This window comes from Mustelus asterias, unplaced genomic scaffold (assembly GCF_964213995.1).
Source record: "Mustelus asterias unplaced genomic scaffold, sMusAst1.hap1.1 HAP1_SCAFFOLD_312, whole genome shotgun sequence".
Taxonomy (NCBI): domain Eukaryota; kingdom Metazoa; phylum Chordata; class Chondrichthyes; order Carcharhiniformes; family Triakidae; genus Mustelus; species Mustelus asterias.
Genome location: NW_027590276.1, coordinates 336,184 through 356,260, shown reverse-complemented (window position 1 = coordinate 356,260; position 20,077 = coordinate 336,184). Strand labels below are relative to the sequence as shown.

The following is a 20,077-nucleotide window of genomic DNA, read 5'->3' as shown; positions in this document are numbered from 1 at the left end:
TCTTGGATTGTGAAATATCACACGGAAATTTCCATACAAGGGGACAGTTCCTGTCTGCACGGAGCTGCAATACTCCTGCAATCTACTCAGGAAAGCTGTGTTGCCGAGACACAAATTACCTGTAAAACTCACCTGTGTCCATGAAACCAATGCCAAAGCGAACACAGCGCATCAGAAAAAAAGCACCCCTTCCAAAATAAATCATGTCTGTTCCAGAAACACTGCACCTAAAAAAAACCCACAATCTCACTTTGTCACCTGAATACAATCGGCCAGTTTCCAGCCCCAAACCACCATGACACCCGATTCAGTCTTCCAATGCCCACTTGCTAAAGCAATCACTGCAAAACAGAATATCCAAACCATCCATCACAAATCTCTGCACTTTGACAGCATCGTATTAAAGGAACACTGCAGCGAGATGAAATAAACAGGCAAGCAGCACGGCAATGACTGGCTAGTTAAAGTTCCCTTCTCATTTAGCAAATGGTGGTGCTGTATCACCTTCACTCCTCAACAAAGGACAATAACAAAAGTGATTAAATAAGCGAGAGACATAAAAATGATATGAAAGAAGGAAGAAATTAGAAAGAGCAAATGTGGATCCTTAAGAGTCGGAGATGTGAGAAATAATAATGGTGAATAAAGAAATGGCAGACACAGTAACTAAATACTTAATAGCTGACTTTGAAGTTGAAGGCACAAAAATCCTTCCAGAGATAGTGGGAAACCAAGGGTCTGGGGAAAATGCAGCAATTAATGGGTCTAAAAGTAAAACAAATCCCTGGATCTGATGGACGACACCCTCGGGTTTTAATAGTGGTGGCAATGGAGATAGTGAACACGTTGGTTTTCATCTTTCAGAATTTCCTAGATTCTAAGATGGTCCCCATGGTTTGAAAGGCAACAATTCAAGCAAGGAGGGCAAGAAGTCAAGCCAATCAACAATTGGTAAAATGACAGGATCTATTTTTAAAACGTATCAGGTATTTGAAAAATTAGAATATGATTAGGCAGGGGCAACATGGGTTTTTGAAAGGAAAATTGTGTTTGACAATTCTGTTAAGATTTTTGAGGTTGTAATGAAGGTAGAGAAGGAACACAAATGGGTGTTGCGTATTTGGATTTTCAACAGGCAGTCAACAAGGTGCCACGCAAGAGGTTATACACACAATTAAGGCTTGTGGGATTGGGGTAATATACAAGCACAGATTGAGGATTGGTTAACAGACAGAAAAAACAGACATTTTCAGGTTAACAGGCTGTAACGAATGGAACACGGCAAGGATCAATGCGTGTGCTTTAACTATTTACAATCTATTGCCATGAATTTGATGAGGGGACTGAGTATAATGTATCCAGGTTTGCTGATGATACAAAGTTAGTGGGAACGTAAACTCTGAGGATGCAAAAAAGCTGCCAACAGATTTAGACAGGTTAAATGAGCAGACAGGAATGTGGTGGATGGAATAAGTGGAGAAATGTGAATTTATCCAGTTAGGTAGGAAAAACGGAAGAGCAGAATATTCTTAAATGGTGAGAGATTTTATATTCAGAGGGCTGTCCTTGTACGCAAATCACAGTAACCAGCAGGTTATGGCGAACAAATAAAGCAGCAAATGGAAGCCTTTATTACAATGGAATGGAGGATAAAAGTGAAGTTTACTGCAATTGCATAGGGCTTTGGTGAGACCACAGCTGGAGTACTGTGCTCGGTTTTGGTCCCCTTAGGGCAAGTGCAACAAAGGTTCACCCGACTGATTCCTGAGATGAGGGATTGGCCGGAGGAGAAATTGAGTAGACCAGGCCTACATTCGCTCGAACTTAGAAAAAATGAGAAGTAATCTCATTGAAACTTAGAACTTCAGGGGCTTCACAAAGTAGATGCCAGGAGGATGTTTCTCATGGCTGAAGTCTAAACTAGGGGTCATAGTATCTGAATAAGGGATTGGCCATTTAGTATTTAGATGAGCAATTAATTCACTCAAATTATTGTGGACTTTTGGAATTTTCTACCCTCGAGGACTGTGAATGTTCAACCGTTGAGTATATTCATGGCAGAGATCGACAGATTTTGTTGACTAAGGGAAGCATGGATTGAATACTGCAGGAAGGCGAGATATAATTTTATTGAATGGAGAATGAGACACCTACTATTGCAGTTATTTCCTTATGTACTAAAAAAAGGCAGACCTGTGACCAAGTACAGACAGGGAAGCTTAACAGTATCTCTACTGCCATACATAACAGAAGTTAATTTAAGAAGAAGCTGGATAAACACGGGAGAAAGGAAAAGAATGTTATGCTTAGATGAAGTTGGGTGTGGGGCAAGCTGTGTGGAACATAAACACCAGGATGGACCAGGTAAACAGCCCGTTTCTCTGTAGATATGACGATATTCAATTAAAGTGCGGATTCAGCATGCAGCCAAACACACTATTTGGCCCAAATGAAGACAGATGCCAAATGATTTGGCAACCTGACACCCGTTTTAGCATTTCTCAAATAGGGCTGGCATTGCTACGTGTCTTCATACCAATAGCATCACAGAAAGGAGAACACCCTTTCGAAGCGAGCTTCAGCAGCAGAAACTATCTCAGAAGTTAAACTAATACAAAACAAACTTATTCATGTGGGGATTGCAAATTAGTGCCAATAATGCACTGAACTAAGAGGTTAATCAGCTCCTGACATGGCAACGTGCGATAAGGCATTACTGTAACCATCAAACAAACATAAGATTTAGGAGCAAGAGGAGGCCATTTGGCCCTTTGAGCTTGCTCTGCCATTTGATAGGATCGTGGCTGATCTGGTTGTGGCCTCAACTCCACTTTCCTGTCTGTCCCCAATAACTCTCAACTCCCCTGTCCACCAAAAATCTATCCAACTCAGCTTTGAATAAATTAAATGACCCAACCCTCATGGCTTTCTGGAGGAGAGAATGCCACAAGACTTTCTCTTCTCCAGAAACTAACTAACGGCGCAACTTCATACACCACGTATCCCAATTACAAGCAAAGCTGACCCAGTGAGAGGGAAAGAGCACAGTCATAACAATAAAAAGACCCACGGCTAATTTGAGGAAAGGCTCTGGTAAATTCCATCTTAGTTCTCCAAAACAATAATGGACATTATAGGCACCCTTGATACACCATTAGAAACACCTAAGTTCCCCCATCACAGTCCCTAAAATTTCTGCCAACAGCCAGAGGAACAAAGACCTGCACAGGAACACCTATTAAGCAAATGTTCCAAATGTCAACACACTTCATACAGAATCATAGAATGGTTTTATCACAGGAGGCCATTTGACCCACCGTGTCGGTGCCGGCTTTCTGCAAGAACAATTTAGGTAGTCACACCGCACCCCACCACCTAATCCCCATTGCCCTACACATTTTTTTCTGCTCATGTACCTATCCAAATCCTTTTCGAAGGGCATTATTGAGTCTGTCTCTACAATATCCTTCTCTGGCAGTACATTCCAGACTGTAACCACTTGCTGCGTAAAAATGTTCTTCTTCTTGTTGCTTTTCAATTCTTTTTGCCAATCACCGTAAATCTGTATCCTCTGGTTCTTGATCTTTCTGCCAAACGAACAGTTTCTCTCCATCTATTCTGTCCTGACCCCTTAATGGTTTTGAACACTTCTATCAAATGTCCTCACAACCTTTTTTGCTCTAGGGCCAATGAAATAACAGGAGTAGGCAATTCAGCCCTTTGAGTTTGCTCTGCCATTCAACTGGATCACAGCTGATTTTCTACCTCAATGCCATTTCGCCCCAACTATGTATGATTCACCACAGGAACAGGGGGACCATCACCCTCATCTTACTCATCCTGATTGCCATTTAGCCGGGTGTTGGTTTCAGGAAACACCCAAGGAAAAAAGCCCAAGCAAGCTTCTTTAATCTATTCACATAACTGAAGTCCCTTATCCCCAGAATCATTTGTTTAAATATTTTCTGCATCCTTTGCAATGTTTACATATACTTCCTAAAGCATGGCAGTCAGAATTGAACATTCTATTCTGGTTGAGGCCAAACTAATGTTTTATAAAGGTTCACCATGATGTCCTTGCTCTTCTATTCTCTGCCTCTATAAAGCCCAGGAACCTGTAAGCCTTATTAACCAATTTCTCAATCTACCCTGACACATTTAGTGACCTGTGCACATATACCCACAGGTCTCTCTGCTTTTGCATCCATTTAGAATTGTACATTTCAGCTTATATTTCCTTGTTCTTCCTACCAAAATGTTTTCAATCACATATCTTTGTGTCAAATTGTATCTACCCAATTCACCAGCCTGTCTTGCTCTCTTGAAGTCTATCACTATCCTCCCCACAGTACACTACATTTTCAATTTTTGTGTCATCTTCAAATTTTGAAATTGTACCCCTATATACCCAAGCTTAGACACAGTAAAGCAGTGGTCCAAGTACCGACTGCTGGGGAACACTTTCCTCCAGTCCAAAAACACTCAGTCACCACTGCTTTCTCATTCCCGCCACTCAACAACTGCACATCCATGCTCCAACTGCCCCTTCAACTTTGCTGACAAGCCTATTTTGTGGCACTTTATCAAACCCTATTTCATCCCACTCTCCAAAAGCATCTTCTACTAAAGGTTCATTAGACAGCACCCATCAAACACACAAGCACTACCATCTAGAAGAACAAGGGGAACAGATACATGGGAACACCACCACCCAGAAGTTCCCCTCAAAGTCACACACCATCCTGACTTGGAAATATATTGCTGTTCTGTCGCTAGGTCAAAATCCTGGAACTCCCTCCCTCGCAGCACGTTGTATGTACCTACACCACATGGACTGTAGCGGTTCAAGAAGGCAGCTCACCAGCACCTTCTCAGGGGCATTTAGGGATGGGCAATAAATGCTGGCCTAACCAGTGAAGCCCATATCCCTTGAATGAATATAAAAATCCATGTATTTTAAAGAGATTGATGACAATTAAAGAGTAATCGAAAAGAAAAATGGTAAAACACTGGAAGAAGAGATCAGGACAATCAGCACCTATAAATGGAAAGGACAGGTTAATATTTCAAACATATAGACCTGAATGTAAAGTCTACAGCCAAAATGTTAATCCATCTTTCCTATTGACTTGTCTGTTGTGTATTTCCTGCAATGTCTGTTTATATTACAGATAGATGGCACATAGTTTTTTCCCGTGGCAATGATTCCATGTACACGTCAAACACACTATTTCGAATTAGCTGGGATTGAAGGAAGTTCAACTCTCGATTTATTGTGAATAGATTCACTCTAAACTACAAAACATATCAAGCTTTATACTCGAGTTTGTTTTTCTGAAACAATGCAATTTTCCGGTATGGTTCTACACAGTTCAATAGTCTTTTCAACTGTTCACCAAGTAAGAACCTTTTAAGTACTTGCTTTCTCAAACCACCTTGTCACATCGCTCATGAACATCACACATCACTTCACTTGCAAGTTGCTCTGAAGCAACGGTCGCTGTTGTTAAGTTGGCAAACTCGGCAGCCATGTTTGCACATGACAATTATGTGCAAACAGCAACAAACTGAACGCCAGGTAATCTCTTTTTAATGGGATTGGTTGGGGAAGGATATTGAATCTGTGCGTTATGAACATGTTCTGTTTTTCAGTAACAATCTTGTTCAGCTGGACTCCCAAGAGAAGCACCCTGGCCTAGTGGCATAATCTGGTTGATACCCTGTGCCCATCACAAAACTGGACAGCAAATGTTTATGACAGTAAGCAAAACTGGTGATTTCAACAGGAAAAAGACTGAAAATCAACAAAGGATGAATAGCAGGGAGATGTTATGAGCAGTAATCATTTTCTTGCCTTTTCTAAGTCATTAATAAATTGCCTTGATGTTGCTTGTTTAGCTCTTTGCCTTTCAACCCTCGACACACTGCAAACTGCCCATCATTCTGCATTTAACAGGGACATGATGTGGAGATGCTGGCATTGGACTGGGGTAAGCACAGTAAGAAGTCTCACAACGCCAGGTTACAGTCCAACAGGTTTATTTGGCAGCACAAGCCACAAGCTTTCGGAGCGCTGCCCCTTCATCAGGTGAGTGGGAGTTCTGTTCACAAACAGGGCATATAAGACACAAACTCAATTTACAAAATAATGGTTGGAATGCGAGTCTTTACAGATAATCAAGTCTTAAAGGTACAGACAATGTGAGTGGAGAGAGGGTTAAGCACAGGTTAAAGAGATGTGTATTGTCTCCAGCCAGGACAGTTAGTGAGATTTTGCAAGCCCAGGCAAGTCATGGGGGTTACAGATAGTGTGACATGAACCCAAGATCCCAGTTGAGGCCGTCCTCATGTGTGCGGAACTTGCTATCAGTCTCTGCTCAGCGACTCTGCGTTGTCGTGTGTCATGAAGGCTGCCTTGGAGAATGCTTACCCGAAGATCAGAGGCCGAATGCCCGTGACCGCTGAAATGTTCTTCACGACACACGACAACGCAGAGTCGCTGAGCAGAGACTGATAGCCAAATTCCGCACACATGAGGATGGCCTCAACCAGGATCTCGGGTTCATGTCACACTATCTGTAACCCCTACGACTTGCCTGGGCTTGCAAAATCTCACTGACTGTTCTGGCTGGAGACAATACACATCTCTTTAACCTGTGCTTAACCCTCTCTCCACTTACATTGTCTGTACCTTTAAGACTTGATTATCTGTAAAGACTCGCATTCCAACCATTATTTTGTAAATTGAGTTTGTGTCTTTATATGCCCTGTTTGTGAACAGAACTCCCACTCACCTGATGATGGGGCAGCGCTCCGAAAGCTAGTGGCTTGTGCTACCAAATAAACCTGTTGGCCTTTAATCTGGTGTTGTGAGACTTCTTACGGTGTTTAACAGGGACAAGCAGAGGCATAGCCTGAAGGTAGGTGAGTTCCTTGAACAGTGCATCATAAAACTCTATTTCACCCACAGGATTTACACACCACAAAACAGTGTAGGAAGAAAATAGTCAGAATAAGAAGGAATAACATAGCTGAAAGCATCTCAGCACTGGACAAAACATGCCACACACGACCATCAGTCAAACTTCACCCGATGTGAAAACAAAAGGCTTTCGTGCTCAGAACACAATCACTTTCACACTTGACACTCAACGATACTCATTCACAATTTGCAGTGTCCCCTACCAAAGTGGTCCATTCGGATAAACATGGTTTATCTAGCGCTCCCAGTGTCTCACTAGAAGTCTTTTGGCTACGATTAACAAGTGGTTCCTCAGAGCTCTGAAGAGAAAAAACATATTGAAAAGATTATCTAAAATGGCCTGCAAATGATCTGGAATTGTCTGTCATGCATTGCTGAACTGGAACAGCAAGTGTCCATGCTCTTATTACAGCTTCAAAGTGCAACACAGTGTTAACTTGTGCCAAATGCTTATATTGGTAATCAAATACAGCATTATCCACACTCTGAAATTACAGGGTAGCAGTGGAGATTTTCTCAGCTCGCATTAGTGGGTTGTCTGAATTGAAAAGCTATCCTTTTAACAATACTCTTTTTTTAAAGAAAAGCCTAATTTTGGCAGCTTGGATGCAATTTGAATCGATTGCGTTGCTAAATAAGCTTTCTTGTGCACTCTGTGAATCTATCAGCCGGCTTGACAGCATAAAAACAGCAGGCAATGCATAAACAGAAGCAGCTCTTAAAGGGTGGCAGCATTTAGCCAGAACATGACAGAGCCACAACAGATTTCAGAGAACAAGGGAATGTTTTTGATTTGTTAAACTACTGGCTCAGTGTTTCATAAATTTTCAGAATAGCTCCACACGAGAATAGGGGGGAAATTGTTAAATTTCTGTCCACCTTTACCTGTATTTTACTGTATTTGACTTACTGCCAAACTATTTTGCCGCCGTCTATGCTAATAAAAATGTTTTCTGCGACAATAGTACTGTTTCAATTTTGTTACTTTATAATGTCTGCCAAATCACACAAGTGTTTGCGAGAAATCTCAGACAGAAAATTGAAAGTAATGGCAATATCTGGATCAATTAACCAATTGATAAGGTTAGAGCTTCACAACTTGGCTGCTCTGCCACAGGTGGCCTGCCTTCGACTGCCTGGTCCTTAACTCTGGAAATTCATCCCTAAATCTCCCCTCCTTTCTACCCCTCTCCGCTCCTTCAAGACGTTCTTCAACCAAGCATTCTTGACCAAGTTCTTAACCAAGCATTTGTTCACCCATTAAAATATTGTTTTTTGTGGCTCAGCATCAAATTTGGTTTGGAAATCACGCCTGTGAAGTAGCCTTGGAGGTTTTACTGTGTCAAAGGAGCTATATAAATGCAAGTTGGTGTTATTGGTCAAAGCTTGGTATGGAAACTCGACAGAGACAGCAGACGATCCCCAGATCCCATTGATTCTGACTGCAAAGGCACTCGCTCAAGTATTCCAATCTCAATGAATCATGGTGGAGCAGAGGAAGAAAGCCCCCTTCCCACACAAAGGAACTTTTGCAGGAAGGGGAGCTCAGAAGATGGCAGAGTGGTTAGCACTGCTGGCTTACAGCGCCAGGGATCTGGGTTCAATCCCATCCTTGGGTGACCGTCTGTGTGGAGTTTGCATATTCTCCTCGTGTCTGTGTGGATTTCCTCCGGGCGCTCCAGTTTCCTCCCACAAAGATGCGCAGGTTAGGTGGCTTGGCCATGCTAAATTGTCCCTTCATGTCCTAAGATGTGTAGGTAGCAGGCTTTCTGCACACTGCGCATGTGCAGAGCCAGTGCATGCAGAGTATGCATTTTCTCAGTGAAAAAAGTAAGAGTAAATTTTATATGATGGATTAGCCATGGGAAATATGTGGGGCTATGCGGATAGGGCAGGGGAGAAGGCCTAGGTAAGATACTGTCAGGAAGTCGGTGCAGACTCGATGGGCCAAATGGCCTCCTTCTGCACTGTAGGGATTCTATGAAAGCCTCCACTCATAATACTTCAGCAAGTTTTCTGGATTCGGGATCTGCAAGATCAAAGCTAAAAAGAAAACGCAAAAACAAAGTCCATTTCAGAATTTCATTAATGTGTTTCTCAATATATCCAGCTGTGCTGGGTCACATTCATTCAAATTTACATATCCAACATGGAAAGATCGCCAGGAGGCAGTAATTATCATTTACAGTTTTAGTTGCTTAATGAGCACAGCGATTAATGAACAATATCCACTTTTTTTAAACAAAGACTTTGCAGCATCGATCTAACAGGTCTTTTGTTGAGAAGTCACAAGGGATTCCTGAATTTATCACACTATGATTCTATTTACATTTGCAAGGCAGTTATTACACGTGTGTTTTGATACCAATATAATGTTGCAGGCTGCCCATTTATCGGCATGGTTTACCGTAAAGGAGCTTGAAACTTAAAATACATCAAAACATCACAGTTACACGTTAGTTTACAACACATGTGAAATACTCCCCCTATCCAGCCCACCGATTATGTTATCATGACCAGACCTATCTACCCCACAAAGCACAACACCTGCTCTCATTTCACAAATACCATACCATTCAGGGACCACTTTTCTAGCAAACACACTGTCCAATGACAACTTTTTCCCCTTCTCACCAAAGACATCATCCAGGGAACCGCCTGAAAGCTGACTCAGCTTTGGCTCAGTGGAAGCATTCTTGCCTGTCAATCAGACATTCTTGGTTTCAAGCCCCAATCCAGAAACCTGTAGACATACTTGACATTTCACTGGAGTACTGAGGGGAGTGCTGCACCGTTGGGGGTGCCATCTTTTGAATGAAATGTTGGAAACAACCTCCAACTACTGGCTTCAGCTAACGTTAAAACTTCCACAGCACTATGAAAGAAAAGTGGGGGAGTTTTCTGGGTGCCCTAGTCAACCCTTGCATGTTGTCCAGCATCACCAACATACATTAACTAGTCAACATCTCACTGCTGCTTGTGGGAGCTTGTTGTGCACAACTCAGCTGTTGTCTATCCTTGGAATTTCAACAGTGACTACTTCAAGAATCTTCACCAGCTATAAAGCAATTCAAGATGCTGAGAATTTGGGAAAAGCGTTACATAAATCCACGCCTTACTCTCCTTCCTTCTACACGCCTTTATACAAGTTTCCACAAATCACTGTTCTGTCTCACTGCCAATTATGTCATAGGAAGGCTCACAGCATAGGAACTTAGGATATAGGAGGAGGAGGCCATTTGGCCCCTCGAGCCTGTTCAGTCATTTAATACAATCATGGTTGACCTTCCACCTTAGCACTATTTACCCCACACTAACCCCACAACCTTTAATGTCTTTAATATAGAGATGTCCAAAACATCAATCGCGGTTGACCAGTAAATTGGGAACACATTTCCAGCTGAATCCACGCTTTCTGCACACTAGTGTATGCAGAGTGTGCCCTTTCTCAGTGAAAAAAATAAGAGTAAACTTTATATGATGATCCAACAGAAACAAAGTTTGATACTTTTCATCAGTCTCGGCAAAACCGAAAGAACTCCCACCTATCCCTGTTGACGGCAGAAGTTTTGCAAAGTACAAGTAACATTCACTTCATTATGTAAGATTTATCCTTAAGTCTCTACCCAATCCCTAGTGGGTAAAGATCTACAGCATAAAACTGTCCACATTTACTTGCATTCACGTTAAAAATAGAAGACTCAGAAAATATGTAGCAACTGAATATTACACAGCATTAAACCTTTGCTACTTAGAGTACAGAAGCATATGTTATGTCACAGGATTTGTAATCAAGAGGCCTGGATTAATGATCTCGAGGACAAGAGTTTAAATCCCACCAAGCAGAGGAAGAATTTAAATTCAATGAATTAAACTAGGTTAAAATTCTGGAACCGTTGACCACAAAAGTACCAAATTGTTGTAAAACCACTTTACTAATGTCCTTTAGGGGAAGAATTATTTGCAGAATAGTGTGCAAGAATGCTCTTAGTGTATTTCTCTTCCTTTAATCCATAGACAGGCAGGATATGGCCCATATTGTGCAATCGGTTTCAATGTTCCTGTGGGGGGAGGCTGGAAAGACTGCACTGGTAGATCGCGTTAGGGTGACTGTTGAACAAATAGATAGTAAGTCACCAATGTCTGGGCACTCCTGCTCTATTAAAAATAATACTCAGCAAATATATCACTCACCACAGGGACAAGGGGAACATTTCTCCCAACCCAACCACCTTGATTGCCATCCAGCAGCCTGCTGGTTTCAGGAAATGCCATCCCACTCAAGTACACCCAGAGAGAGAAATGGCAAAATCAGCACTGTGTGGACCAGGAAAAGTAGAGGTAACACCTCTGCTCCCGGCCCTAATGAGAAACAGCATCCACTAACCTGAACTCTTGCTGATTAATGACACATTCTCATGCCATCCCCACAGATCGCAAGTAGGGTTTCTTCAGACCTCCTGCAGCCCTGGAACTTCAACACTGCACATTAAGGCCTGGCTTAGCTGCAGCAGTGGAATAATCAATAGACTACTACGGCATGCCACACGCATCCTTATTTATGCAACATAAACGTAAATCAAGCCTCCCGCTCATCCAAAGCATGACTCACTCACAAAACCCTGTCACATAACTGTGTCTCTTCGCTCAATTTATCCGCACCAACACAAGCAGAACCTTCAACACTGTGCAGGAGATGCTGAGTATCCACTCTTATCATTAACTTGTTTCAGAGAAGGTTGTTTGCTGCTCCTCAGAGAGGAGAAGGGTGCACACCTGAATCAGCATATAACTCAAAATAAAAATCCAAACTGTGATCATTTTAATTCCAACTGGATCAGATTGTGTATGTTATCTGTTCTAGTTTCTAGCAGCCCATTCAGATCAAAAACAATAATAAATCACCCGAGTGCGCAAGAAAATCCTCAACACAAGCAAGAGGTTGCTCACTCCCCAATGAAATCAAACATTACGCAAATGCTCAAAGTCCAATAAGACAACAAGCAATGGGATTATCTAAGGTGGAGAAGTACGTGCTGTGCTACACATCACTGCCAGTGCACCAACTGCCATATATCACACACGCAGGCCCGAGTTACCCGACACTCTCCCCTTTAATCAGATTCAGCAGTACTTCTAATCGTTCACTGACTACTGTCAGCAGAGACAAAATGAAATACTGAGAATCTGAAGTCAACGCAGAAAATATCTGCACGTGGGTTAATGGGACCCTGGTGAAGAGGCCCCTTACTGTCTGTCCAACTGCTGGCACTGAAACATGCACAAAATAAAATCTTTCCCCCTTTCTGTTATGTATCCAAGCAATATAAGCTCTAGTTTTGTTGGTTGTTCAATAACATGCAGATTCTTTCTTCTTTAAAAGTATCTGTTAACAAACCCCCTCCACCTTGACGACTGAACAAACTGCCCGCTGTCATCATATTGGAGAGTACAGCACAAACTGGCCAACAAACCAATCAACAGCAAAACTGTTGCTGTGCAACTACACTGGGTAAACAAGGTCATTGATCACAACTACTGTGCTTAGAGCTGATAACAAAAGCAAGCAATCGGATTATCTTGGTACCAGTACACAATGTGCAACACTATACGTTAGTCAATTACTGAGCACATAGGAACACTAGCAGCTTGTGGAAAACAGCCCAACAAACACACGACATGCACTGACATAGAGACTCACGCACAGGCACACGCTGACATACATGCACTGACCCACAGAAACACGTGTACGACACACACACACACACACATTCTCATTCATTCACACACAGAGTCCAGAGCTGCTCAGAACGAGTGAACGCACACACACACCACACACACTTAGGCCAGACCTGCTGAGATCCAGTTCACAAATTAATCAGGTCATTTTGCCTGGACCAAGATAAAAATGATCCATAAATAGAAAGACTCAAAAGTTACAACAAGAAAACAGACCTTTCAGCCCAACCATTCCATATCAACATTCATAGAATCCTTACAGTGCAGAAGGAGGCCATTCAGCCCATCAAGTCTGCACCGACCCTCCGAAAGAGCAAGTCCACCCCTTTGCTCTATCCCCATAACCCCACACATTTACCATGGCCAATCCACCTAACCTACACATCTTGGGACACTAAGGAGCAATTTACCATGGCCAATCACCCTAACCTGCACATCTTTGCATTGTGGGTGGAAACCGGAGCACCCGAGGAAACCCACGCAGACACGAGGAGAATGTGCAAACTGCACACAGTCGCCTGAGGATGAAATCGAACCCAGGTCCGTGGCGTTGTCAGGCAGCAGTGCTAACCACTGTGCCGCCCTCTTCATCACATAATAACATTCACCCGCCATGCCTACATATCCCTTCTGCACGTCCACTACTCCAGTCTAATCTTGAATGTTGTCATAGTTCCTGCCTGAACAACTAACACAGCCATATAAGTCTATGTGAAGGAGTTTACAATTCCTTGTATTTAATCTTGCACCTATGCTTCCCTGCATTATAATGGCAAAAGACAATGTTCAGCATAGCTTATTAGGAAATCGTAAGTTTCTCAACCCAAAGTACAAGCCAGCAAAAGGATGACATAGTTGCCTCTACTCCCAACATTAGGTACTCCTCAGTCAAAGACATTTTAACCCACTCAAGGGCATCACATGCACAAGCTCCAACTATCTCGTTGTTACACATTATGTAATCCATTCACTTGTACCACAGAGGGGGCAGAGGATTCTGGCTTAGCTGCTGTTTCCAGACACAGATGGATAGAACCTGCCAACATCCAGTTCGTTCCAGCATTAGGACAGGAGAGCAGGACTGGAAACAATTGAGCTTTTAAAAACATTCTTTGCACCATTCGTCATGTCATTAAAGCTTTTGGACAGGTTTATGTACTAACTTCAATGACTGGTCCCTCAGCTAGGGCAGCACGGTGGCACAGTGGTTAGCATTGCTGCCTCACAGCGCCAGGGACTCCGATTCAATTCCCGGCTGGGTCACTGTCTGTGTGCAGTCTGCATGGGGTTTCCTCCAGGTGCTCCGGTTTCCTCCAAAGATCTGCTGGTTAGGTGCATCTGCCATGCTAAACCCTCCCTCAGTATATCCGAACAGGCGTTGGAGTGTGGCGACTAGGGAATTTTCACTGTAACTTCACTGCATTGTTAATGTAAGCCTAATTATGACACTAATAAGTAAACTTTTAAAAATACCCTTCCATTGCACAACAGCAGATTAAAGAGTGGTGGGGGCAGGGCAGGGAGACAACACCTTCCTTTAATGAGATGAGCTGCAAAAACATCAACATCTTCATAATAAACAGTAGAGTTAGAAGTCAGCCTCGTACATAGTGCCTAAGGAATGGCTGCAGGCTACTCTGACTTAATCAGGACTGGGACAGAGTGACAAAGTGCCACAACTGACTGTCGCTTCTGAATCACTGGTGCGCAGAATGAGTCTGACCAGCTCCCTGTCTCAGCACTGCAGAGATGGAAAGAATATTTCTTAGAATATTAAAGACTTACAAAAATAAAGTCCCCATATCACAACAACACAAAAAGTGCTTGCGTTCAAAACAAAAACAGCCCGTGAGTGGTGTTGTGGTTATATTCCTGGATTTGTAATCTCAAGGCTTGAAACAGTTAGCCAGAGAATTGGAGTTCAAATGCCACCATGGCAGTTTGACAATTTTGAATTTAGCTCCAAAAATATGGAAATAAAAACTTGGTGTCAGTAAAGTGACCATGCATGAAGTTGTCAGACTATCATAAAAACCCAACATTTACTAATGACCTTTAGGGAACAAATTCTGTCTACCTTACCTTGTCCGAGATTGTGCATGACTTCAGTTCCACACCAATGTGATTGGCACTTAGCTGCCTTCTGAAGTGGCCTATCAAGCCGATCACCTGATGAAGGGGCAGCGCTCTGAAAGCTAGTGGCTTTTGCTACCAAATAAACCTGTTGGACTTTAACCTGGTGTTGTGAGACTTCTTACTGTGATCACATGTAGGCCAGACCAGGTTAAGGATGGCAGGACATTAATGAACCAGATGGGTCTTTATGACAATCATTTCATGGTCATCATTAGAATTTTAATTCCAGATGTTTATTGAATTTGAATTTCACCATCTGCCATGGTGGGATTCAAACCCGGGTCCCCAAACAGTGTGCATTACTCTAGGTCTCTGGATTACTAGTGCAGCGATAATAACGCTACACCACTGCCTCCCTCCTGCTGAAGGAGAGGCTCAGCCCAACGTCCTCCTCAACTGCTGCTACACAATAATTTCCTTTCCCAGGTGTGCGTGAAGATAATGTGATATAAAACTAACCATTCTGAATTGAATACAACATTTTTGGTCTCTCAAGAAATCAAGGAGTGAGGGGAGCTGACGGGAAAGTGGAGTTGAAGCCGAAGATAGGCCACGATCGTATTGGATGACAGAGCAGGCCCAATGAGCTGTATGGTCTCCTCCTGCCCCACTTCTTACATTCTTTTGTCAGGACCAAATCAGCTGCAGAATTTAGACCTGCCATCCGTCTCCAGTTGAACAATTCCTATCGTTTAGCCAGACGCTTCCTTGTTCTAAATCTCGGCTGAATCATTCGAACAGATGCAGAAAGAAATCACTGTTTAACCCTCTGAGTCCCCAAGGGGGTTTGGCATCAAAACAAAACGGATACGGACCAAAGACTGTTTCAGTTCCTTCCAAAAGTTCTCAGTTTGTGCATGTAGCTTTCTGACTTAAACACATCCACTGCCAAGAATTTACAGTTCATCTCTTCTGCACAGGTTACATGACAATCAGCAGTGTAAGACTTGCACCCAGGAGATTATCTTCCCCAGAATGAAAAGCACCAATTCTATTACACCTACTTGTGTAAATGCCCACTGTGAAATTTTTCTTTAACCTATCAATTCCCTTAAGTGGTAAAAATTCAGATATTATCTCCCCCTTCCTTCACCTCCCGGCCCATCAAAAAATTGTGATTATACAATTAAACCCATACATCAGAGAATTTTACAGCATTGAAGCAGGACTTTCAGCCCAGTAGGTCTGTCTGCTGATTATATTCATGAATCTCCAAGAATCTTACTTTATCTCATGTTCTCAGTACAGCCTTTTGTTATGTTCTCTGTCGTCTCCTTATCTGGCCTCTGCCTTGATGCAGCAGGCCAGAATATGATCACATTCCTCCATGGGCCCTGAAGAGTTAAAATTTCCGAGTGCCACACTGTGTTCCGGTGAAACATGTGAAATGATTTACAGCTGCAATGCTGCACAGCTAGTAAACTGAAATGTTGGGGACAGTGTAATAGGATAGGCATTCTGGCTGAGGTTTGTTTCGAGCTTGCTGTACCAGGGCTAAAGCATCAACCCCAGCAACTAGAAATTGCTCCTTTGTGCTCATATTTACAGTGGCTCGTAGTTTATTGAGCAGCGACTGTGACACTGAAACGTTCAGCGGCAGTTCAAATGAATCAATCGCTGCCATGATCTAAACTGCACTAATTTCCCCCTCCTGTTAAGATCCTGTGTTGACATGTCCCTCCCTGACTAAGAGGGAAACTCTTGTTGGAGCTGCCTAGGGGTAAATCAACTTTCAGTTTTCCCACAAAAGCGCCTCGCCTCCTTTTTCCTGACAGGTGACATCAGCAATATGCCATGCGGAGACACCACAGGCCACTGTCCGTGTACCGCTCGCTATCAGACAGCACTGTTTCACAAACCCCAGAATAACAACGCTATCTATAATATGCGTGTGGCAAGGCAATTTCCTGCCATTACTGCTGAGTTTTTTGGTCTCACAGAGGTCTCCAAACATGACACTACTTACAATTCACCATCAAAAGTTCTTATAACATTCACATCATACAGAGTATTTTAAACATAGTGATGATCAAGCTTCATTAACTTACAATTTGATATTCTGTTCCCATCACAGCTGCAGACTAGGGAGAGAGGTTTGTTGTGTCCTGTAAGATCTCCCTCCGCCACACGCCAACAATCCTGAGCCTGCTTCAGCCCATAGAAGGCCCTCCGGAAGTTGTTCTCTGGGTACGATTGTGAGAAGGCCACCCTTCAATTAGCATAGTTGTCAGATCAACACCAGCAGGGACTACCCACACCCCTCCCAAAATCACCCCCTCAAACCCGCCACTCCCGTCCCAGGCTTAAAATCAGAACTCACACGAAAAATACGTGGATGTCCTTCTTCCCGAGACCTAAATCTGTTGCTATAGTAAAGTGCAATAAACTGGTGGGGGGGGGAGGTGGATAAGAAAGAAACCGTCAGAGCTTGAACGAAAGAAGTACAAGAGCTCAAACCATCACAGCTTGGATTTCACAGTCGTAGTCCATTCCTGTTCAATCCAGGTCTTTAAAGAAGGCTTTCCCGAAATGAGTTCTTGCACCGGTGACTACTCCACAATCCGGTTCCTACTGACAGCTCCGGGACAGAGGAATCACAGGAGCCGGGAGTGGAGGTCAAAAATCAGAAATTCACCCCATCAAAAGCTTTGGGGAATATTTATCTCACTGCTTCACTACACGGAAAGCTTTCTCCACCTGTTTGCTGACATCGAAGCTTTGGAAAGATCCAAGGACGTAGTCACCAGTGACTGGCACATCACCAGTTTGTAAACCTGCCGACTGGCTGATCTAACTTTAGACTGTGTGTTTCTTTCTGGAAAGTTCCTACGTGGGTAAAAATGAGAAACTCATCTACATCCACAAAGCCGATAAACGCGCCATGTTTCTGGAATATGCAACACGAACAAAACAAACAAAATAAGTCTCACTGTCCTCACAAACACACCCACACACCCACCCTGCTCCCGGCCACCGTGAAGTTTGTCCAACCAACTCTGCTACGCGACTGGAAACCTCATTCATCAGGCTGGAGTTAGAAGAAACCACACGGGCTAACAGGAGATCAGTTTTAAAGCCAGCGGGCGTCATATTCAACATTTGTCGGGTTCAGACTCTGATCCCCAGCTCTTTTGAGAATTCCAAGCTTCCAGCAAAGAGGGCAGGAGGATTCAAAGAGCCTGTTTACAGTTTGCCACAGGGACGCTGGGCGCTATTTAAAACCGAGGTATTTTTAGATCTTAAAACTTTCTATGTGGAATATGTTTAAAACGATGTTTCAAAATCCAGACAAAATGCTGAGCAGCAATGTAATTATCACGGCTTAACAAACAAACTCCTCGACATGAGATGTTCGGAGAGGTCATGGCATTTCTTTGTATCCACCTGCAATTAGTTGTTTCACTAGGAAAGGTCATTTCTGTTGTCGCATTCTAACTAACATTTTCTGCAATGACAGCGTTGGCTCCCACTCGGAAGTTAGCCTTATTTGGGCAAGCGCTTGGGTCGGGAGGAGGGGATCCCTAGGAGGGCATTCAGATTTAAACAGGGTCCTGCAGAGCGCTGCATTTAGAGGAAGCATGCTAATATTTACAGAGCACCTTAGGAACTCTTAATATTTACAGCTACTCTTGCAGAGAACCTTTACGGGACATGGGAGCTTGGGGTAGGTACTGTTTACAGAGTGGACAGGAACGGCGTTGTTTACATGGGATCCTAGTGTGGAGAATGTTGATGGGGAAAGTTGGAGGAGAAAGTTTAGAATGGGGACAGGTCTGGTTTGAGAGAGAGTGGGGACAGGTCTAGTTTAAGAGAGATTGGGGCCAGGTATAGTTTAGGGGGGTGTTGAAGTGCAGTTTAGCGGGTGTAGGGAGCGCAAACATTTTAGAGGAAGTCAGGGTGCGGGTACAGTTTTAGAGAGGGTTTAAGAGAGTAGATTTTAGACGTTATTGGGGAGGGGTACCATCTGTCAGTGAGCAGGTACAGATTAGAGGAGGTTGGGGGAAGGTGCCATCCATAGAAGAATAGGGAAGTCCAGGGAGAGGTCTTGGGGACGAGATACCTAGGGAGAGTATTTTTATGGGGTCAGGATTCACAGACAGTATTTCTTTGGGGCCCTAGGAAGGATTTGCAGAGGGAGGGTATGTTCATACAATTGGTTGCAGAGCTCAGAATGTACAGTGGCAGAAAAGGATAAATGTTCATCACCAATCCTCGTAGATAAACCATAAAGAGGTGCTACTTAAAGGAAACTCAAGGAAGGGCATTGTTTATAGTGTGTTAGGAGAAGGTATCGGGGAAGAACCTTTTAGTGGGATCATCGGACAGTTTCAGTTCAGCAGGCATGGGGGCAGATGCAATTCAGCGGGAGTCAGGACAGGTACAATTCAGTGGGGTCAGGGCCAGGTTCAGTTCAGTGGCGATCACGGGCAGGTACAGTTCAGCGGGGGTTGGGACAGGTTCAGTTCAGCAGGGGTCGGGGCGCAGATACAGTTTAGTGGGGATCAAGGGACAGATACAGTTCAGTGGGGATCACGGGCAGGTACAGTTCAGCGGGGATCAGGGGCACATGTGGTTTAGTGGAGATCGGTTAAAGTAAAGTTTATTTATTACTCACAAGTAAGCCTGCATTCACACTGCAGTGAAGTCACTGTGAAAATCCCCTAGTCGCCACACTCCGGCGCCTGTTTGGGTACACTGAGGGATGGCCAACTCATCTAACCTGCACATCTTTGGACTGTGGGAGAAAACCGGAACCCCCGGAGGAAACCCAGGCAGACACAGGGAGAATATGCAAACTCCACACAAGAAGTGCTCCAAGCCAGGAATCGAACCCAGGTCCCTGGGGCTGTGAGGCAGCAGTGCTAACCACTGTGCCACCGTGTTTAGTGGGGATCAGGGGACAGATACAGTTTAGTGGGGATCAGGGGGCAGATACGATTTTGTGGGGTTTAGGGGACAGATACAGTTTAATAGGGATCGGGGGCAGATATAGTTTGTGGGGATCAGGGGGCAGATACAGGTTAATGGGGATCAGGGGGCAGATACAGGTTAATGGGGATCAGGGGGCAGATACAGGTTAATGGGGATCAGGGGGCAGATACAGTTTAGTGGGGATCAAGGGGCAGATATAGCTTAATAAGGATCAGGGGCGGATACAGTTTAGGGGATCAGGGGGCAGATATAATTTAGTGGGGATCAGGAGGCATATACAGTTTAGTG

General features: G+C 43.6%; 1 protein-coding gene across 1 annotated transcript in view; it reads right to left on the bottom strand.

Moving 5' to 3' along the window:
• LOC144486341 (homeodomain-interacting protein kinase 3-like) overlaps nucleotides 1-18,093 on the bottom strand; it is a gene marked incomplete at its 3' end in the record, with an annotated part of 193,684 nt that extends 175,591 nt beyond the window's left edge. Inside the window, exons 1-2 of the mRNA XM_078204365.1 lie at nucleotides 16,906-18,093; nucleotides 7,186-7,281 (exon numbers count right to left, since the gene is read on the bottom strand). Of these exons, the coding sequence (XP_078060491.1) occupies nucleotides 7,186-7,210 (25 nt within the window). The remainder of the gene's footprint in view (nucleotides 1-7,185; nucleotides 7,282-16,905) is intronic.
• Nucleotides 18,094-20,077: the final 1,984 nt, after the last annotated feature.